Here is a 23,636-nt window from a genome sequence, read left to right as displayed (position 1 = left end):
TTGACTTCGGTAGCTTTTAGCTGCCGAAGTAGGGGGTCAAAGTTTTTCTTAAAGAGACAGTACTTCGATTATCGAATGGTCGAATAGTCGAACGATTTTTAGTTCGAATCGTTCGATTCGAAGTCGAAGTAGTAGTCGAAGGTCGAAGTAGCCCATTCGATGGTCGAAGTAGCCAAAAAAACACTTCGAAATTCGAAGTTTTTTTAATTCGAATCCTTCACTCGAGCTTTGTAAATGTGCCCCTAGATTTATTTGTAGGGATCATTGAAATATGATTCTCTCTTGACAATATCCATAATTCTAGGATTAGACTCTGTTCTTCTTTGTTTCTGTGATTCTTACTTGAGGGTAATCAGGTAATACTAAGAACCTTTAGCACTGTCTCCACTACACTATGCCATGAGGCTATTCTCATGAAAATAACCTAATGCACAATAAATATATAAAAGTGCAGCTTTCCTTTCTAGTATGAAACATTACAGGTCTTCAGTAAATATATGATAATGAATATATGATAATGAACACTGTTTCATATAAATAAAGTTGGGATGCACCAAATCCATTATTTTGGGATTTGGTTAAATCACAAATCTTTCATGAAGGATTAAGCTGAACCCAGAACAAATTTCAAACCATAATTTTCAAATTAGATTGCAGAGGGGCAAAAATGAAAAAAAAAATGTATATTCTTTTTTGTTGTGTGACTAAAAGTCATGTGATTTTAAGGATTTGGTTCAGCCAGGCACTTGGATTTAGCCGAATTTGGCTGAAAAAAACAGTTCCCAGCCAAATCCCAACCTGAATCATGGATTCAGTGCCTCCCTAAAATAAAGCCTATATATATATATATATATATATATATATATATATATATATATATATATATATATATATATATATATATATATATATATATATATATATATATATATATATATATATCTCCATGAATATCAATGATCTGGCACACCAGTATGTAAATGTTTCACCTCTTTATTGTTATATCATAATCCTATTATTTGGATTATGATATAACAATAAAGAGGTGAATCATTTACATATGGGTGTGCCGGATCATTGATATTCGCGGATGTATACATAATTTAACTGAGTACCCCGTTTATACACTTTGGCCTTGGAGTGTGGATACTCACTGGACTGAGATTGAAACGGTTTCACACAGTTAGTATTGTATGATGTCCATGATTTCCTTTTAAGAAAAGAAACTGTATATTAAGAGACATTGGGTCATTTACAATGTAGGAGGCAGGGTGTAATGTGCAAGGATTCAGGCACCTGGTGCATTGTTTTTTTCCCCTGCTTTTCATTCCAGATGAAGTGCTATACAGTAGGTCTCTGCCACATTTCATGGTACAGTGACCTGAGGCTGCTCCCATGTATACAGTTCTGCATGCATTCAGAGTGAAGCAAACATAGAAAGATATCCCCTAATCTGAATGTCATTGGGATGCATGTTGTGGACTGTCAGATAGTGCAGGCATATTTGGGCACTGTCGTTAATGCCTACACTATGGCAAATACGTGCCCTTTTTGCTTGCACTTCTGTCTGATTTCTTTGTAAATGACCCATATGAACAAAAATCCAGTCTATGCTAAATGAAAATGTGTGCAAATTACAGAAATTAAATGTTAAAAACAAAAGATATCTGGAACAGTATGGAGTGGTGACTCAGATTCATATGATGATTTTTTTTCTGCAAATGAAAGGATATTGAGATTTGGTTTTTATTTTGAGGTTTTGTTTCTAGTTTGAAAGAAATGATTTACATTTCTAACAACCACAGAGAGCTGGGGTAAACACTGTGTAATATGAGCTACATTCACGTGAGCAAGCTTTTATTCTTTTGTGGAAATCAGCTGGATTTTAAAACAAACCCAAGTTAAATGTGAAGGGTGATGGAAAGGGTATTGCTAAAAAAAGAATTAAAAATGAACAACAATGTAGTGGGTGTTGGAGTGCTTATCATATTCTCTTCTTTTGATATTAGTACCATCACACAGGTACTTGATATATACTACAAAAGTACTGCACACTAGTGAAGTGCGGTGTCAACTTTTTCTCGACCTACACCTGATCCTATTATTCCTGTTTCTTACCCACACCCAGCCCTAACTCAGTGGCCATTATATTTTTAGGCCTGTTGAAGTTGTGTTGAAGTCAGCCTGAACCTGCCCAATCTGTGTATTTCGGGACAGTCCTCTCATCACTGCTGAAATATTGAAGAATTTCTGTTGGTGACTTGCAAAGATGATGCAATAATATCCTTTAATTTTAGTCCCATCCCATTTTAATATCCACCCCCATAATGGGTATTGTTGTTGACTAATCCTTATTGGAAGCAAAACCAGCCCATTTTGGTTTAATTTTTTAGTTAACTTCAGATATACAGGTTCAATTACATTATCCAGAAAACCCCAGGTCCCAAGAATTCTGTTAACCAGGTCTCATACCTGTATTTAGAGGAAAACCTCAACACCAAAAGAAAAACAATAAAATAACTAACTGGTCCACCCAGTCCACCTATTATAATGCTTATTTTATCTTGATTTTATTCATTTGTTTTTTGGGAGGGATATATGTTGTGTTTTTTATTAGCTACAAATATGCATATCCATGTTTTTTATTTGTGTCCTTGTAAAATAGTTTAGTCATTGCTAAACAAATTAGAGGAGAAGTACTCCTTTTCCAATCAAAAAGTGTTAATATTTATTAATAATTTATATATCTATGATAATAAAGGAACCAAGGATAGACATGAGATTCTGGCATAGATATACTTCAAAAGAACCTGCAACACTGTAGTGTAGGTCATTCTGTTGCTATTCCAAACAACATTTTCTTTATGGTGCAGAAAAGCAATTTATTTTACAGTTGGAAATAAAATAAATATCCAGAGCTCTGACTGCTTTGAAACAAAATAGCAGTAATTACACATTTACAAATTAAATACCTGTAATATAAAAATGTTAAATTATTTTAAACAGTCCTGCTTATGAAGGTGCCAAGAGGATACATGAACAAAAAGTGCTCAGAAAAGATTTGCACACAAAAGAATGAATAATAAATCTTGAATAATAAATATTTGGTACCCTAAGGAAAAACTCCTCTCAGTGCATTCAGTTCCCTGCCACAAGCCTACCTGATGAACCATTGGAATATAATTCCTGTCATGGGAATGCCTCAAGCATGAATGAAATGGGGGATTTTGTAAATTGGATGTCAAACTGTGCTGATTTGTGTTTCATTATTCTGCTAGTTTACATTTATCTGCTTAAACATTTGTTTAGAAATGGATGAAACACATTCTGGGAGCTTCGGACATCCAGAAAATTGCAGGAGGTCCCTAAGGGGATGTAACAGGCATCTGACTACAACAATATGGAGGATGGAGCATCATATTCTTATTTATTTTAGACTGTAAATTCTTTAGACTGCACAGGTTAAAGAATTTGGCATCTGTTTATAAAAATATGCTGAATAACTGTAAGTAACCTACACAACATTTTGAATAAATTAGGTTCCTAAGCAGGTTTCTTGCTATTGGATGCTGCTTTCAAGTATTTCTTGTGTCTGTTGCATAATAAGTGTACACATTCAATTTTTTTTAGCACAAAACCTTAAAACATTTTAATCTAAAGGTATGAAATACTGTACATGGCAGAGGCATAACTAAATATAGCATTAGCCCATTTAAAAATCTATTTTATTATGGATTATTACTAAAAGACTGGTGACTGGTGAAAGCAACTGAGCAATCAAATCAACAAAAAGGATAAGTATTTTGTATTAACTGTTATTTTGGATAAAGGTTTGTGTAGTTAACTACTTTGGTTTAATTGTTGATAGCTTTGTATGTGCTAAATAGTAGGGATGGGTGATTGTTTTCACCTTGCTTTGGCGCAGAAATAACGCCTATAGACTTGTATGGTGTTGTGCGACAAAAAAAAAGTAAACAACAAAACAAAATTTTGTTGACGCCCATAGACTTTAGAATTTTTGTCTAAACGAAATTTTCAATTTTCCCATCCCTACTAAATAGCAAAGTTTGGTGTGCTTTTGTGTTTGCAGCAAGTTTACCAGGAGCTGCTTTACTTTGCAGTTACATTTCCCTCACTTTGAGGTGGGTTTGGTTTGATTTGAACAGACGTATAAATAGAACCCTTGGGATTCCATTTGAGCTTGCACTAGTGGATAGCTGCTCTAAGTGTCTAAGTGAATTGCTAATGTGGTGTCACTATTCAAAAAAGTTCTCAGCCTCAAAACTATAGGCCAGTTAGTCTGACGTCAGTGGTAGGAAAGCTTTCCGAAGGGTTAATAAAGGATAAGATACTGGACTTCATAGCAAATCATAATACTATGAGTGTCTGCCAGCATGGTTTTATGTGTAATAGATCTTGCCAGACTAACATAATTTCTTTTTATGAGAAGGTAAGTAGTTTAGGGATAGCAGTGGATCTGATTTACTAAGACTCTGCTAAAGCATTTGATACAGTGCCACACAAAAGGTTACTGGTTAAATTAAGGAATGTTGGCCTGGAACATAGTATTTGTAACTGGATAGAGAACTGACTAAAAGATAGACTAAAAAGAGTGGTGGTAAATGGAACATTCTAATTGGACCAGTGTTGTTAGTGGAAAACCACAGGGCTCTGTACTAGGTCCCTTGCTTTTCAACTTGTTTATTAAAGGACCAGTAACATCAAAATTTTTTTTTTAAAAATTCGTTAGTACGCAATGAAAAAAAACACCAACACAAATTATACTTTAAAAAAGCAAAGTCTTTATTAAGAAATAACTTACAGAAACTCTGCTTCCTGTCTTGTACAGAAACGGCGAAAGGGCGACCATCCATTGAGCGGCACTTGATTACTCCTCCCTGGCTCTCTGCTGCTGGATCTTTTAGCTGCCACATTCTGTGCTTTCTGTAGTACAGCAGTGCTTCCAGCATGAACTTTCTGCAGATCTGTGGTGCCTTGCTCGTCGGTTCCAGCCGCGGTGCAATTACCAACATCCCCGAGGCGCCTTCTGCATTCGCTAATTATCCCAGATCTATGGGTACAGGATGGGAAAGTCCGGACATTAAAAGCCGGCTCTGGATGCTGCTGCTGCCCTTCGCCTCTTGAGCCGGTTGATCTCTTACTGCTGCCCCTGCGCACCTGCACCGTATCTTCCTGGCCCAGTCTCCCCTCTTGCTGGCTGCCCGGGAACAATTGCCGGCGAATTGCTTTGTTTGAATTGCATTTCCGACACATTCCATTTCCCTGCGCATAAAGTTCTGTCTTGCATAAAAAAGGGCATTAACTCAAGGGATGAAAACATAATTATGCCTCTTTATAGGTCCCTGGTAAAACTAATCTGGCATATGCAGTGCAGTTTTGGACTCCAGTCCTTAAGAGGGATATAAATGGAGAGAGTGTAGAGATGTGCAACTAAACTCTAAAGTACATTAGAGGACATTATAGACAAATAGCAGGGGACCTTTTTACCCATAAAGTGTATCACCATACCAGAGGCCTCCCCTTCAGACTAGAAGAAAAGAACTTTCATTTGAAGCAATGTAGGGGGTTCTTCACAGTCAAGACAGTGAGGTTGTGGAATGCACTGCCGGGTGATTTTGTGATGGCTGATTCAGTTAATGCCTTTAAGAATGGCTTGGATGATTTTTTGGACAGCCAGAATATCAAAGGCTACTGTGATACTAAATTCTATAGTTAGTATAAGTATGGGTATATAAGTATGGAGGAGTGTGTGTGGATACTGGGTTTTCCTTTGGAGGGATTGAACTTGATGGACTTTGTCTTTTTTCAACCCGATTTAACTCTGTAACTAACTATGTAACATTATATCTGCTGATAGCAGTATGATGATGACTACACTAATTTCATAATACAATATTACAGTATAAATGTGGAAAACTAAAGTTGGTCTTGTATCACTGAGGAATAGTTTTATTATATGAACATATAAATGTTTAAACTTTATCACAGAACATTTGAATGTTATAGTCTTGGAAATCATAAATAATTAATTGCTGAATAGTGGCCTTACAAGGACAAAGTAGCTGCAATGTTGGTTTTACACTATTATTCTATTCATCTGCAACTCTTTTGCTCCAGTGACGATGTAAGAAGAATAAACCAATTACCTAGCAAGTTAACTTAGCAGATATTTGCCAGTATTAAAAACAGCACTGGAAAACATTAAGAATTTACACTCTCAAAGGCATGGTGTGTGTTGATTTTACTTGTCCAGTTCTCAAGGCTGGATATAAAGCCAGTGCATCTCTAGGCAACATGCACTCCAGCATGATCAGCATGATCAGTCATGTGACTTTTGCCAACACTTTAGAATGGAATAGGGATGTCGCGGACTGTTCGCCGGCGAACTTGTTCGCGCGAACATCGACCGTTCGCGTCCGCCGAATGTTCGCGAACGTAACGCAACGTTCGCCAATTTGGGTTCGCCTTAGCTGGCGCTTTTTTTTGCCATTTCTCCCCCAGACCAGCAGATACATGGCAGCCAATCAGGAAGCTCTCCCTCCTGGACCACCCCCACACCCCCTGGACCACTCCCCTTCCATATATAAACTGAAGCCCTGCAGCGTTTTTTCATTCTGCCTGTGTGTGCTTGGAAGAGCTAGTGTCGGGAGAGAGCTGTTAGTGATTTGAGGGACAGTTGATAGTAACTTTGCTGGCTAGTAATCTACTTGATACTGCTCTGTATTGTAGGGACAGAACTCTGCAGGGATTTGAGGGACATTTTAGGTTAGGTAGCTTTGCTGGCTAGTAATCTACCTTCTACTGCAGTGCTCTGTATGTAGCTGCTGTGGGCAGCTGTCTGTCCTGCTGCTGATCTCTCATCTGCATCTGTTCTTCAAACCACTGCCACCTAGCTGTGTGAGCTTTTTCACATTCTGTCTAAATATCAATAATAATACCGTCTCCAGAAACACCACCTGAGTGACGTTTTCCAAGCAGCAATAATATATTCCGTATCCACTGCTGTAGTGTATACGTTGACCTTGCAGGCATTATTTGCCCAGTGTGTTCTTCAAACCACTGCCACCTAGCTGTGTGAGCTTTTTCACATTCTGTCTAAATATCAATAATAATACCGTCTCCAGAAACACCACCTGAGTGACGTAGTGTGATTTCTGCCCTTTACAGCACAAAACGCAGCGCTGTGTCAACAATGGATTTTTTAGAAACATATTTGCCCTTGATCCCCCTCTGGCATGCCACTGTCCAGGTCGTTGCACCCTTTAAACAACTTTAAAATCATTTTTCTGGCCAGAAATGTCTTTTCTAGCTTTTAAAATTCGCCTTCCCATTGAAGTCTATGGGGTTCGCAACGTTCGCGAACCGTTCGCATTTTTGTCCGGACGTTCGCGAACATTTTTTCCGACGTTCGCTACATCCCTAGAATGGAACTACTTTCTAGCAGGTTGTTATTTCTCCTACTTAATGTAACTGAATCAGTCTCAGTGGGACTTGACTTTTACTATTGAGTGTCGTTCCTAGATCTACCAGGGAGCTGTTATCTTGTGTTAGGGAGCTGTTATCTGGTTACCTTACCATTGTTCTTTTGTTAGGCTGCTGGGGGGAGAAAGGAAGGGGGTAATATCACTCCAACTTGTAGTAGAGCAGTAAAGAGTGACTGAAGTTTATCAGAGCACAAGTCACATGACTGGGGGCAGCTGGGAAACTGGCAATATGGCTAGCCCCATGTCAGATTTCAAAATTGAATATATAAAAAATCTGTTTGCTCTTTTGAAAAATGGATTTCATTGCAGAATTCTGCTGGAGCACCACCATTAACTGATGCTTTTTGAAAAAAACAAGTTTTCCCATTACTGTATCCCTTTAAATGTAACACTTAAAATAACACAAGGCAAAAGATGAACAATAGGTATAGTTCCAAAGGGGAAGTTGAATTTGCACAAGTTTATTTTTTTCTTGTACATGGCTACAGAGTATACATAGTATACATATGTATATACAGACACAGCCTTCTTTTGGCTTTTCTTTTGCATTTAAAAAAAGGGGGAAGTAAGAAATATACACAAATATATATATATATATATATATATATATATATATATATATATATATATATATATATATATATATATATATAAATGAGCACACAGTCCCTCATTTATATCAACAGTTGTCTTCTGTTTTTGGTAGTTTTCCAGATCGCTAGTAACATAAAGCTCTTTGTTTGATATAATTTAAGGAGTCAATCAGTGTTTACTGGCCAAAATGCATTACACAATAATTAGGATTTTAAAATATGGCAACTGAACTCTCTGTTCATGCAATAAGAACATACATCTCTTGAATGCTGGGGAAAAAATAACAAATAAAACCAGACTCGAGAAAAAAAAATAATTTGTGTGGCAGTAAAAAAGGTTCATGCATCTCTACCACACCCCCAAAACAATGAATGAGGTGCCATTATTTGTCTATACATCTTCACCCGACCAGTTAGTCTATTTTATATCCATCCTATAAAGACTATCAAGAAAGCCTACTATTTACTATTTTACTCAGTAGGAATTTGTTTACAGTACAATGTATTGTTTATCATTAGAGATGTGCAAAATTATTGTAAATCAAACATACTGTTTGATTTCCATTGTCCTCTGCTTAATCATTGATGTTTTCAGATTCTTTCTGTTGGCAGCTTTTGCCATATTTTGCCATATTCAGCAGGTATTTCCCTATTTGTTTATCTTTAGTTTATTCTAATTAATTAGCTTTTGTGGTTATAAAATTTCTCTGATATCCGTAAATTCCAAAATAATACAACACAAAATGTGTTGTAAATGAACTTGCCTCTTTTTGTACACTATGGGCAATTGTTTAACTACTTGGAGACAAAGTAAAAATAATATTCCCAAACAGTAATACAAAGGCAATTTTCTTTTTCTAATAACATTTTTCCAGCATTACATACTGTATAAATATGTACACAATATGTATTATGTAAACTCACATAATATGAGCCTAGGTAGGACCTTAAAGAAACGTCAGCATGAAAAATTGTTACAGTAAAAGCTTTACAGCAAATTTTGATCATTAGTACCAGGATATAGACATTTTGGTTTATAAGTAAATGTACTGCTACTGCTACAATAATGCTGGATGGTAAGTTAGCACCTTATTGGATCATTGATTCAGCAAAAATTATGGCCTTCCCAAAGGTAGATTCTCTCCAAATGAATCTACAGTACCTGGGTCCACCATAGATCACCATGGACTCTTTGTTGACCTCAGGAACCAAAATGTAAACCCTTTAATGGCTAGCCTAAGGCAATGTATTTTTGTCCCTGACCCTGTCATGTCACTGATATCCAACAACCACACTACAGTACATCTCAAATCCTAAGTTGAATAGGAAGGAATATAGTTCAAAAATCAACCAAAATGAAGACCAGTTGCAAAGTTACTCAGATTACATGAATCTACACCATACTAAGAGTTCTTTTAAAGGTGAACATTTTATCTGAAATATTAATTCTTAAAGCCCCTCCTTCCTCTCCATCATCCTGTCTAGGAGATACATAGAGGTAGATTAACTAGGAGATTTGTTTTACCTTTATCAAAGAAAATAATTTCATCTTTCACATATGTCAAATTGACCTACTATTTAGTGTACTATAGCCAATATTGAATATGGCCATGTGCTAATAGCTATACATTAATGGGACCTTAAAAGTGATCCATATTAGGTTAAAAATATAGCCAGAAAATCCCTGAATGGAAATTCATGAGGAACACTGGAAAAAAAAAATTATCAAACCTTTGCTACTTATCAAATATATATATATATATATATATTTATATATATGTGAAGCACCTTCTGGCTACATTTCTGTGAGAAAGGTCCAAAAAATTTGTACCAGTAAATTATATATACAATTTGAGATTGTCAAGCAAAGAAAAAAAACATGTAACCGACAGACAAGTGAAAAGTGCAAAGCATCATCCAGGGCTTTTGTCAAGAGTCTCTTGTGTTAGCATCAGTATCTCAGTATGCAAACTATATTTTTTACACTGGGCTCCTTCATTTTCGAACCCTTATAACTGACACATCTGTATTTTATATTTATATATACAGTATATATATTCAGTGCAGTAGAAACTGCTTCTATGCTCCTCCAGATTCCAACTGTTCCAAAAAAGTCTTTTCATTCTCCTAACATGAGTCAGCAAGGCCGAATATAACAGAAGTCCAGCTCCTGTGGCTTTCTTTTCAAGTAACAGTGCTCTCTTGGCAGTATTAAACCACCATCTACACTACATCTCAGCTGTCTTCTTTTAAATCCACGACCACAGCTCTTAGAGCAGGATGACCATTCTCCAGCATCCCACACTGGGCAAGGGTCACCACAGGTCCTTCTTTCAGATGGCTGAAGGGCTGCCTGACAATCAGATGCCATCTGTTCCCATGGATCGCGACACTCAATAGTCCGTATCTGGTGTCCAATACCACAAGTTACTGAGCAGTCTCCCCAGTTACCAGCTATCCAGTTGGATTGAGGCTTGAGCCTGGGTAAAGGAGGCGGTAGACCTGCTAGGCTGTTACTTATCACCTGTCCAACTTTTCCATCTTTCTTTTCTCTAGGTATATAAAATGAATATCTCAAACGAGGAGGAGTCATTTTTCCAACACAAAGTACCTCTATTGTCAGGGATTCTTGTATCATATTCATAGCCTGTATTGTTTCCACAGCAGTTCCTGTACCACTGTATTTTAGAACACTCCCTCTAACTGTGATGTCTCGTTCTGCTGCAGACACAATATAATTTCCGTTCAACAGGTAACGACCTTGTGCATTCTTTATTGCCAGGTAGTTGTCATCATTTATCAGGCCCTTGTAACCACGCTGCCGTACATCCAAATTACTGGCTCCCGCTGGAACTGTCACCACAAAGTTATAGCCATGTCTACAATTAATAATAAGTATTAGTCTCCTTGTTGCAACATATGCAGGCATATACATTAAACAAGTATGAAAAATGAACTGTGCTCAATACATTAATTCCCTAGCCATGAGAATGAGGATACCTTCTGTAGACATACAGAGCATGTAAAGAACTGCTCAGCAGCTGTGTTTCTGGGTTTAAGATTTTGCAAACTGCAATGGAGTATTTCTGGTACAAAATTGATTTAATGATTCTATTATATAGAATAATGTAGAAGCTGTTTCTTGTTTACATATGGAGCAATGAGCCCTACTGTCTGTTTTAATTATGGCAGACATAGCAAAGACAGACGCAATGCCCTAAATTTGTCTATAGTCTGTACAAGAAATATACAGATGTCTCTTTAGCACATTAGCTAAGGTGCTCGGAGTTGCATTCCCTAAAATAATTGTATTATACTGTGATGTTCTCCTGCCTCTCTTGAATACTGACTGAAATGTGGACTCACCTGTAAGAGACACAATTAAGTATAATAGTCTAAGGTCAGCATGTCTACCATTGGGAGTCTCCTTAATTAATGCAATAGGGATCACAGATACAGCAGTGAAATCAAGAGGAATTGCATTTAAAGTGGGTTTCATTTTTTTATAAGGTATATTTCTTAAAAATAATGTATATTAACAGTTTGGAGACATATTGTTTAGTGTAGATTAACACAGTCAGAATCAGTCTGCGCAAGGATGTCCTGTGCTATAGTATTTGAGTTAATTTTTAGGGAAGTGTTACACTTACATAGGTTTGGTGAACAGACCAGATATTTTTTTGCAGCTTTTATTATCACCTCCACAAGCTCTACATTTGTCATATTTTTTCTTTGAGCCAAGTTGTCCATCACAGCCAGCTTTAATGCATTTGCCCTGTACGCAGACAGATGTTGCATCAGGAGAACACGGTGTCCCATCAACTACCTGTGTGGTAAGAAAAGAAGTGAGTTTATGTTTTGTTGGCATAGTGGTGTATTCATGGTACATTTGAAAAGAATGAAAAGAATCTGTCTGACATATTTACATAATAATTGCCAAAATATCATGTTGCAACACATAAAAACAGCTCAGTTACCCAAGTCCCTAGGAACATGATTTTATGGAAAAAAATTATTATTTGCATTGCTTGTGATTAGGAAATAAATATTGACGGCTTTGGCAATACTACACATCTAAAGCAATTTAGCTAGTATTTATTTTGTGTTCTTAGAGTATTGTCACTGTTTGGGTTATTGTAGGTGAGCCATTTGATTATTGTAATGTAAATTTAAGAATTTTTTTTTGGGACCTTTATGCAATACTCTCGTGATGAGCGAAATATATTGCCAGGTTTTGCTGCAAAAAAGACGCCCAAAGACTCCAAAGGGTTTTCACCCATCACTACTTCACATTCCATATCAAAGGTATATGCTCACGTGTATTAATGACTTGAACATTTGGATTGGAGCATAACATTTTGAAAGTATCCAGCATGCAGGCCTAAAGGTAAAACTAGGATTGCTAATAATAATATAAAAGACTAACTTTATTCTGGGATGTAATTTTTAAAAATGAGAACAATCAGTAAAATGTAAAATCAGTATAAAATAAATGTCGAACGTGTGTGATATTTTTCATCGTTATTTTACAATGCTTCAGACCTTTGTAAGTTGCATTTAAAAAAAGCACGAAAAAGTATTATGCCATTTTTACATTGTTTTTTTACACAATGATTGCTGATGATGCGTGGCAAATTATTCCACGCATGTGAGTTCCTAGATAAGCTGCCGCATAAAAACACAAGAAGGGAAATTCTCAAACCACAAGTAAATTTGCTCCAAATTATAACCCATAGGAAACAATCAACAAATAGTACTGGTTAGTTAGCTGCACTAAATGCAAAATAGTTACTATTAATTAATACAATGCAAAGTTATCAAGCCCTTGAACCTTCCAATACAATAATGACTGTGATATACTGTATGAGCTTGAATTAGATATATGTTGGTAAATTATACAGTATATCCATGGCATAACTAACCATTACTGGGTCTAGGTGCAGAATGTGCACTCAGACACCCCCTTCCCCCTGAGTTGTGTCCTCCCAACATACGTGGTGAAAAAATTCCCAAAAATTCCCATGCCCTGCAACCTGTGATATGTTTAGCACATCTTCCATGTATGTTTAAATTCTTTAACATATTTCTAGATCCAGTAATGGTGGGAACAGGGTGAGAATTTTATTGCTGTAAGGTGGATTATGGGTATATTATCAAAATACAAGCTTTTCTCACTATTTTATGAAAACCAATCCGAACAAACCTGCACTGACCTCCCCCCCCCCCCCCATTTTTACGAATATTTATTGTGTGGGAATAGACTCGATAAAATTGTGAAAAAAAATCAGAATCACACAATTTAATTTGAGTTTGTCACAGAAAACTGCAACTTTTTTGATTTGATGCCTGAAACCTGCAACTTTTTTGGATTTGACACCCAAAATTATGAAATCTTCAAATTTTTGAAAGAAACCCAGCCTAGATCAGGATATCTCCTAAATGTCAATGGGGCATATGCCATTGACTTGTATGTGAATTCTTTAACTTCATATTAACTTCAACAATAACTATTTTTACTGTTATTAATATGTGCATAACATTTGCCAAGTGGCCATTATTAGTCTTTAGTGATGGGAAAATTTGTCACGTTTTGCTGCGGCGAAAAATTTGCGAAACACCGCCAGCATCTCGTTTTGGATGCCGGCTTTGGATGCCGGCGCACATTCGCCGGTGAAAATGTGCTAGTGTCCAAAAAAAACCAGATGCCGGAAAATTCGCACCTGGCGATTAAATTCGCCCATCACTATTAGTCTTGTTATATTTATTTTCTCATATGCCTAATGCTGGACCTACATGCCCAGAACAATAATCCTGTCATCCTGGTGGAATGAAAATTATTGGTCTACATTAAAAATTTGTGTTAGTAGACTAAAACAAATTAAGGAAGAGTCACTCAACTTCCTTGACTGCATCATCATTCCAGCTGTTGGCCTAAACAATCAAAACAATTCAAAGGCAGGCAAGAATGGGTATGGCCTCTCTTAAGGTATCCATCAGTTTGTCCATGGGGTTGATCAGTTGGAGTACCTTATGGGCAGGGGTGCTGCACCAATAAGGCGAGTTGAGAAACTCACCTCAAGTGGCAGCACCCCACTGGTTACCAGGGTTGGCAAAAATGTTACTCCTGGTAAATTTGAGAGCCAATTTTTCGGAATTCAAACAGGAAATTCATGTCTTCGAGCATCCTAGACTCCATTTGACCCCTCCACTGATATTGTGGTCCCCCCTTGACCCCCTCCAACTCAAAAAGGTTAGCGTTTGGGGAGGGAGGGGACGGTCGCACCAAGCTGCCTCAGACGGCAGAGGGGCAAGGATCACCCCTACTTATGGGTCTGCCTGTCTATAACCTATATTTATCTCTATATTTTTTTTTCTTAAATCAATTACACATCCTGCTGTTAATTTTTAGTTTATTCAACTATGCCATAATGCACCCAAAAAGTGTAAATAGCCCTTATAATATGAATGAAGGAACTCACCTTTGGAGACAGCACATAAAAGTATCCAGTGCCATTGGCCCTGCATATAAGCTTACACTTATCCCTTGGGGTGACACCTGAGTATTTCGGAACCCAGCCTACTGTATGAGTAATACGGTTTGTGCTATGATTGAAACCATTGAAAGCTTCACATTGTTCTTCCCTAAAACTTTTACCTGTAAGACAGGATTAAAAACATTCTTTCTTTAAGTGATACACGTCCATACAATGATGCTATTTACAATCTGTACATTATTAAAACTTTCTCTTGACAAAACACGCTACCTACTAGAACTAGTAAGCAAATAAGATCACCTGTAATTTTCAGCTGGCTGGTTCTAGCTTATATGATCTAGGTTCCTGGCAATGGACTAATGTTCTACTAGATAAGAATAAAGTTCTTACTGAAGGTAATACACGCCCACATAGAATTAATTTCTTTATCCTCTCCTAGCATATAATGGAATGTAGAGAGTAGAACATGTACTGTGGGATCTTTCCAAGGCTTTCCTTTATGCGTTCTTTCCTGTCTTTATAGCAGTTTCAGAAGGATGATTCATCCCTGCCCCCCCTGCTAAGGACTATGATAATACCAGCCTTAAAAGCACATATGGCATTTTTACCTTTTTTCCTCACCTAAAGCTTCAGACTCATAGTAGGAGAATCCTAAATGTTATCAGAATGTTCAATAGCATGTACAGAACATCTTTTATAACGTGATAATATCGTGGAAAGAGGCTAAATATACTGTGTAATTAGAAAGGAGAAAAGAGCTAAATGTACTTGGATGCAAAAAATGCACACAACTAATCTGGGCTTCAAAAGACAGTACTGACACATGATAAAAGCTTTCAGCAAATTACTAAATTAAAGTACCTTTTCTCTTAGATGCTAAAAGGCAACACCATCAATATAGATTATTCATGCATTTAAAATTAAGTTAAGATTACCCACCATTTTCAGGGCAAGAATTTAATGAACAAGACCTGTATTTTACTCTTAGTCCCTCACAGAAGGAGCCTCCATTAGAGGGTGCAGGGTTGTTACATTCTCTTTTGGCTAGTTGTACTCCCCCACCACATGTCCGAGAACATTGACCATATGGGCTCCATTTCCCCCATGCTCCATCCACCTGGAGAGAAAAAACAGATATATATGTATATATATATATATATATATATATATATATATATATATATATATATATATATGCTTCAAAAAAACCAAAAGCAATAGCCTTGATTTATATACATTTTTTTAAATTGTAAATTATATATGTACAATTGTATATATGGCAAAAACTCTGGCTTTAGTGCCTGTTAAGCAGTTTAGTGTCTGCTAAAAAAAATTACATGTTTGTGCGATAGGAAAATACACTTAAAATCAGCTCATCAATGCTTTGTACTACTCCAACTCTTTCTACAGAAACATTTAAATCACAATATAATGTAATATAGCAAATCCAATTTGTGAATTGTGATTAAAGGAAAACTATACCCCCAAAATGAATACTTAAGCAACAGATAGTTTATATCAAATTCAATGACATATTAAAGAATCTTACCAAACTGGAATATATATTTACATAAATATTGCCCTTTTACATCTCTTGCCTTGAACCACCTTTTCGTGACTCTATCTGTGCTGCCTCAGAGATCACCTGACCAGAAATACTACAACACTAACCGTAACAGGAAGAAGTGAGGAAGCAAAAGGCAGAACTCTGTCTGTTAATTGGCTCATGTGACCTTACATGTGGTTTGTATATGTGCACAGTGAATCGTACGATCTCAGGGGGCGGCCCTTATTTTTTTAAAATGGCAATTTTCTATTTATGATTACCCAATGGCACATACTACTAAAAAAGTATATTATTATGAAAATAGTTCATTTACATGAAGCAGGGTTTTACACATGAGCTGTTTTACTCAGTATCTTTTAGTAGAGACCTACATTGTTTGGGGGGTATAGTTTTCCTTTAAGTAGAAATGTATGTGTTATTTAAGTGACACTGACATCAGTGGCAATAATACAGATATAAAACAAAAAAACATAAATATTCTCTAAATGATATCTATATAAACAGTGCTTTGTGATGTAACCAGTCCTAATCAGTGCTTAATGATGTAATTTTACACATGGCTCTATGAAACTTGAGTATTAAAAAAACAATGAACCCCTAATGTAAAATCACTCACGACGATCTGCCTCATGTCTTTATACAGTCATGGAACTCCGTGACTTATACTATCCTTATATTTAACAACAGGGGTATTATTCACTTATAAATTAACAAAATATTTTTACTAGAATTCGAATACTAATATACAAAAATAGAGATAGTATTTATGTTCAACGTCATTGGGGTTGATAAGAATAAGAATACAGCTGCCAGCATGCTTTTATCTCTAAAAAAAGGTGTTAATTATGCAAGGAATTGTAGTCTACCACAATTAGTTCAGCAAACTGTTTTATTTAGTAAGAAATAAAATACAAAACAATATAAACACCACTTTTATTAAATATAAATGGGGGAATATAATCTGTTTTGTTAGTGCAAAAAAAAAAAAGTGCACAAAGACCATTGCTAATGTTAGCAACCATATTTGCATCCTTTTTTGACCGATTATGACTTCCTCACAAAGTTTGCGACCAAAAGGCTTTTGGAAAGATTCTCAGTGTATGTAATAACATTTTGCAAATGCAAATTCACGATACTCCAGAGCAACTTTTGCTTAGCAATGTAATATTTGCCAGTAAAGGATTTTACATTGTGAGCAGCATTAAACATTTGCAAAAACGCCTTTTAAATTTTCACTTACGATTTTTAATTACAATACACCTAATATTTTTAACCCCTTGAAAGAATTACAGAGCAGTTATCTCTAGAAAAAAGGATTATGCATGCAACTTAGAATTTGTATTGATAGACTCATAGTTTTACATGGCAATGGTCTGCATTTAGCCCAATGTATCATCCTTTCACAAAAAAATGCATAATTCCATGAGTTAGGCAGTAATGGTTCAAATTTGATACACTGTTGTGTGATGCGATGTAAATGCCTTGAATAATAAAATACATCAGAAGCGCGATGTAGAAAATACATGATCTTTATATTCCTTAGCACCAATGTATCATATAGGTTTCAGCATGAAAGACACTGTGCATGATAGGCATTCAGTCCACCTTGGAGGTATGTTTATTCTCTAGCTGACCTGTAAAGACTCTATTGTGTGGATCAATGTCATTTCAGATATTGTTAACTGCAGTCATAAAATAAATTCAAGCACTTACTGTACATCTTATCACATTTTTTTAATCTTTAAGCCTCATCGACTTAGGGACTAAAATAACTTTTGATGGACCATATCTAAAGCCAAAATGTAAATTCCTGTTGTCGTTGTTACGTCGTTGTGATGTAAATAAAAAGACAATTGGATGATTTGCAAATCCTTTAAACCCTATGTTTAATTGAAAATAGCACAAAGACAACATATCAAATGCTGTAACTGAAAAATTATACTGTTTTACTTTTTTAAATATATGCTCATTTCTGATGTAAGCAGCACATTTCATTCAATTTAATTTCATTAGTTGGGACAGGGCCAAAAAAAAAACTTTAAAGTTGTGTAATGACAACAGGCCAGTAACATTTCTGGGTATAAAAAAAGTGTATCCTAGAGAGGCTGGGTGAAGACTAGGAAGGGTACACTTCTCTATGAAACACTGTGCAGGGGGCAAATATTGCAAAAATTTAAGAATAACATCCCTCAATGTAGAATTTGGGGATTTCATTATCTATAGTACATAATATCATAAGATTCCGAGAAATCTTAGTATGCAAGGGACAAGCTGGCATCAAATTCAAAATTAGCAGATGTTTTTCAGAAAACAATAATATTTTTCAGTGTCAGTCCTTGATGTGTTGTTTTTGCACTATTTGCAATTAAATATCACTTAATAGTTGGCAAATCATCCCATTCTCTTTTTATTTACATTTACTTTTTGCAACAGAGTTGTAAAAAGGCAATAGCAAGAAACCATAACTTTATAGTAGCTCACCTTATATCGATTCACATTGTGCCTTTCTACACAAGCACCATTCAGGCAGAACTTTCCTTCCCCGCAGCTTGTTCCATCAGCCCAAGGAAAGTGACGGGTTTGACATACCAGCTGCCCCCGTGCCCTTCCAGTGCACCACAACTTAGTACAGTACTGCATGTAAGGGCAAGGTTTAGAACCCAGGCCAAATGCCAGCTCACACTGTTGACTAAGGCTGTATCTAACACCTGGCAGTTCTTCTGGCAACAAAATGGGTTTTGCTGGTTCATCCAGAAGACATTCTCCTGTATAATGACAAATGCAAGCATTATGACAAAAACTTTGAAATAATACCATAGAGCTTTTGTCTCATATTAAATAATGAAAAATTAATGTAAGATTGAGTCCATCCTGAGTACAGACCAGTATCAATAGTTTGCAAAAGTTAATATGAGCTATGGGCATGTGTAAAAATATTGAGCTAACCCCCACTTTAATAGAGAGAAAAGACTAACATAGAAAAATCAAATGGCATTTGTTATTCATTAAGCCAAACATGATGGGAGTTACTTGCCATTTAATTATTTATAACCCAGCTCTAACTATGACATTCTGCTAATGAAAAATTAATTTAACATGGCATTAACTTTTTTCTTTTTTTTTTCTTTAAAACAAACAAAATAAATATTGGCTTCTTATGCTTTCCAGTGTACTCCATTAAGCTTTACTACTCCAAATGTCCCAAGCCAGATTTCATGTTACGTTTACAAATGTGACCAGATGCCAAGTATAAACTGTTTAAAGAGGCGTCAGACCTAAGCCTGCATTTGGACTAAACTTTTCAGCTGTAGAAACCATTAAAGACTAGAGCCATCTGTTAGAACAGCCCCTCCTGCATCCTGGAGGCACCGTGGCTTCACACAGCTACCTATCACCTAGGGTCTGAATGTTCAGCCTGCAACTTTAGCTAAGCATATAAGGATAAATTAAGCTCACATTGTTATTTATAACAGTTATACTTTAAAAGCATAAACCGTTTTGACTATTTTAAACTCTCAAAAGCATTTTCTCTGCATTGCAAAGTCATCCAGTGTTATATGTATGGATCAGGTGTTCTTCTTAAAAGGCAGCTGATAATATCCTGTTTTTATCCAGCTAATTGTAACTGAAATGTGCAGTTTCTTTTTTAGAATGTGATTTCCTATTCTGTGTTGTTTCAGGTTTCATTAATGATGTCTTATGGACCAGTCAAAAACTGAGCATCTTAACTCTCATTCTATGGCTTGGAGCATTAGCACATAATCTGATCCAGTCTTGCTGTTGTCCCAAACATGTTACCCGTTTCGTTGTGACTACAAGTTATCCATTGGATCGACAAAAAAACCTGACTTTTTCGGAAGGTCGCACGAAAACCATGCCTTTTTCGGATTGCTGCGTAAAAAATTCGAATTCTTCGGATTTGATGCACGAAAAGTCAGAATTTTTGTGAAATCACGAAAAAGCCCACAATGTTCAGATTATCATATGAAACACAGCACAGACAATAATATCTTCAAATAGTAAATAAGATCTCTGCCATTCACTTCTACAGGGCCTTGACAGGTTGAAGATGGTGTATTTTATGATTCTGACTTTTTGCAGCCTCGGGGTATAATAAATCTTGAAAAATTTAAATTTTATATTAAAAAAACTAACATTCAAACTTTAATAAGTAACCCCCTGAATGTTCCAACATTGAACATATCATGAGTAATTTAGAGTTATTGCAGCATTTAAATTATTACAGTCCAAATGTTATCAGTCTGCTAATTTAAAAGAAATAAAAATGACTCCAAATGGAATAAATGACATCCATATTACTTACCGTGCCCATTGTCCAAGAAGTCTGTAATGATGGCTGCACTGCACGCAGACCAGGGGTTGGATCTGTCAATTTGTATAAGCGTTGGTGACATCATAAAATTCTCCCTTAGTTTTCCAAACGCTTCTTCACAGACTTTCACATTATCATGAGGCATGTTAAAAACATGACCTTAGAAAAGAAGAGGGTAAATAGAACATAAGTATTATACCATTTCAGCGTAGCTCATATTACAATCTTGATGACACTCACTTGTGTCAACAGAACATTGCAATGTTTTAAAAATATTTTTTTTACCAAAACCATTATAATAATGATAATATTAATAATATAAGATTTTGTCTAGACTAATCATGTATAAACAAGGCACCAGTACAACAAGTTTAAATTTAGATGTGTTTTTATTTCTGTAAATTACTGAACAAATACTTTTAATGTTTTGAATATTATAGCAGGTATCCTTTTAATTGTGCTTGTCTCAAGATTTGAACAGAGCAGCAACTAACCTGTGTAGGGGCAAGATGGGGTGGTGGGTATTGAAGAACTTAAACCTGTCCATACATGTACAAATAACATCTTGTATAGTATTTGATGCATACCATACAGTTAATCCCTACTGATATCCATGTACAATGAATATTGATCGATTTGAGAATCAAACCTGTTTGAAATTATTGTCTGTTGGTGAGCCAAAGCTCCTCTTTACTGCTGTTCCAACCATTCAGGCTGTTGGAACAATAGACTGGCAGACATACCAGTTATGGACACTTGTACGGTATCAATTAGTTCTGTGGGCCATAGCATTGGATAGCTAATTAATCATGTGATATATAGCTGCCATAAGGCTCCATAGAAAGAGTTTAAGGAGCTAAATAAATAGGCGGAGAAGCAGTTTATACAATATTTCCCACTATATAGGTCTGTTTTGCCTTTTCACATTTCACTTTTATATGACACATTCATATAGAATTTGTAAATGCAACATGATTATATACGTAATTTAGACAGATGCTGAGAATGAGGAATCAAAATATGCAGCTCTTATCTGGCTGTCACACTCTTGTAAAATAGAAATAGCAGGTATTTGCAGGCAACAGGGATAATGTAATAAAAGTTGCATTTACTCATCACATGTTTTGGTTTGCTATACCTGGCCAGTGTCGTACTGGGACACCAGGGGCCCACCAAAAAACCTTAGACCAGGGGCCCACTCTAAGTACTATTATTCTACCTCTTCTCACTCAACCTCTATTCTATTCTTTTTACATACTATAATTGATTATTCCATCTACTGTATGTAGCCTCTTTGTTCTCATAGAAATAAAGAATGGCTGTGAAATAGGCAAAGGGTTTAGCAGCATAAGGGCCTACTGACACCTGTGCCCACCGGGAGTTTTATTACATTCTTTCTACATATCAGTTAAAAATAGCATTTCCATGCAAAAGACATAATTGTAACTGGTGAAGTAGTCTATTGTCTATTTATTTTCCTTGCAGTTATTGTGATTGATATGATTCATGGTAAATATGTGTATAGTACAATGAGATGCCATGTTGCTGGGGTGAAAAGTAGAAAGGCACACTGATGATCTCTAAATATTACTATGTTACTCTTACAGGCACATATGTAAAACATTTGATGAAGAAATATGGGGAGGGTGTTGGGATTGGAACAGATCTCTGTTAATCTGCAAGAAGCAGTTGGGAATGTCAGAATACTGTTTGAAGTTGAAGCCTGTAAAATACCTCATATCTCATACATCACATTGCAAATGAAAGAGTAAATTCTTTTAACTGCTAAGGAACAAGCACAGGAATTTAACCCAATTTTTAAGGAACATCATTTATTTACAATTTAAGCAGGGTCACAATTGGGGCAACTGTATTTACAAGACCCTTTTTATTGAGCTTTTGTTTCATTTGAGCATGAAAGGTTTTTTTAACCAAATTTAAAAAGCTGAGCCTGTCATCCAAATTTCTTACCCACAGCCAAAGCAGCAGAGAAATGCTGAGCTTTGTAGTTTAGCAGCTCAATTGCACAAGAACAGGGTATGTTTTGATTATGTATGTGAAACAATATACAGTAGATGCTGAGACATCACCAAATACTTTGTATACTATTAATTACAGGTAACAGTACAGAGGTAGGAAGTGTGTGTGTTTAATGAACAGATTACCATTGCTAGTAATGTTGAAAGGGGTTGTTCACCTTTTAATTAACTTTTAGTATGCTGTAGATAGTGATTTTATGAGATAATTTACAAATGGTTTTCATCTTTTATTTGTGTTTTGTTTTAGTTATTTAGCTTTTTAGGTTCTCCAGTCTGCAATTTCAGCAATCTGGTTGCTAGGCTGGAAATCACCCTAGCAACCATGCATTCATTTGAATAAGAGACCAGAATATGAATAGTGAGGCACTGAATAGGAAGATGAGTAATAAAAAGAAGCAATAACTAAATGTATTGCCTTACAGAGCACTTGTTATTAAATGGGATCAGTGCCTCCCATTTGAAAGCAGAAAACAGTCAAAAGAAGAAGGAAAACAATTAATAAACTATAAAAAAAAAAGAAAAAATGAAGGCCAATTGAAAGCTTAGAATTAGCCATTTTACAACATATTTAAAGTTAACTTAAAGGTGAACCCCTCTTTAAAAGAAAAAGAAATTAGAGGGGGTTGATCATTAAGCAGCCAGAAGGCCGTGCTATTATCGCAGCTGGAACATGGGAATCTGTGTTTGTGACATCTAAAAGATACAATAGAAGAGAAAAAAAAATCAGGTGCAAAGTTTGCTCTAGTTCTAGCAACCAGTACTAACCACTCAAAAAGCAGCATTCTGTTTTTGAATAGACTAATACAATTAAAAACAACCCTTTATAGAACCATATCAATAAAATATTGTTTTAAAGTGACAGAACCAATTCTGTAAGAATGCTTTAGTCTGCAGTGCACTATGAAGGATATTTGATCTACACAAAACAGTTGTACTCAAAGGTTAATTTCTAAGCTGTGCTTTGTGATACAGTTACGGTTTTGTTCAATTTAGCTTAATAATATTTTCCATAATTGTGCTTAACAAAACAACGTTGACCTTTTTTGTAGTAGCATTAGTTTGCATTGCATTTTTGTTGAAGTAAGCTTTTAATGCTCTAAAAAAT

The 23,636-nt window shown here is 35.9% G+C and overlaps 1 protein-coding gene across 1 annotated transcript in view; it reads right to left on the bottom strand.

Annotated features, from left to right (window-relative positions):
• Positions 1–7,945: 7,945 nt before the first annotated feature.
• Positions 7,946–23,636, bottom strand: part of adamts15.S (ADAM metallopeptidase with thrombospondin type 1 motif 15 S homeolog) — a 61,392-nt gene continuing 45,701 nt past the window's right edge. The window contains exons 3-8 of the mRNA XM_018227708.2: positions 20,484–20,651; positions 18,641–18,924; positions 15,532–15,709; positions 14,578–14,753; positions 11,749–11,924; positions 7,946–10,977 (exon numbers count right to left, since the gene is read on the bottom strand). Of these exons, the coding sequence (XP_018083197.1) occupies positions 10,236–10,977; positions 11,749–11,924; positions 14,578–14,753; positions 15,532–15,709; positions 18,641–18,924; positions 20,484–20,651 (1,724 nt within the window). The 3' untranslated portion in view covers positions 7,946–10,235. The remainder of the gene's footprint in view (positions 10,978–11,748; positions 11,925–14,577; positions 14,754–15,531; positions 15,710–18,640; positions 18,925–20,483; positions 20,652–23,636) is intronic.

The sequence above is a fragment of the Xenopus laevis genome, chromosome 7S (genome assembly GCF_017654675.1).
Source record: "Xenopus laevis strain J_2021 chromosome 7S, Xenopus_laevis_v10.1, whole genome shotgun sequence".
NCBI lineage: Eukaryota > Metazoa > Chordata > Amphibia > Anura > Pipidae > Xenopus > Xenopus laevis.
Note: the sequence above shows the minus strand (reverse complement) of the source record. Positions and strands in the feature narration are given on the sequence as shown.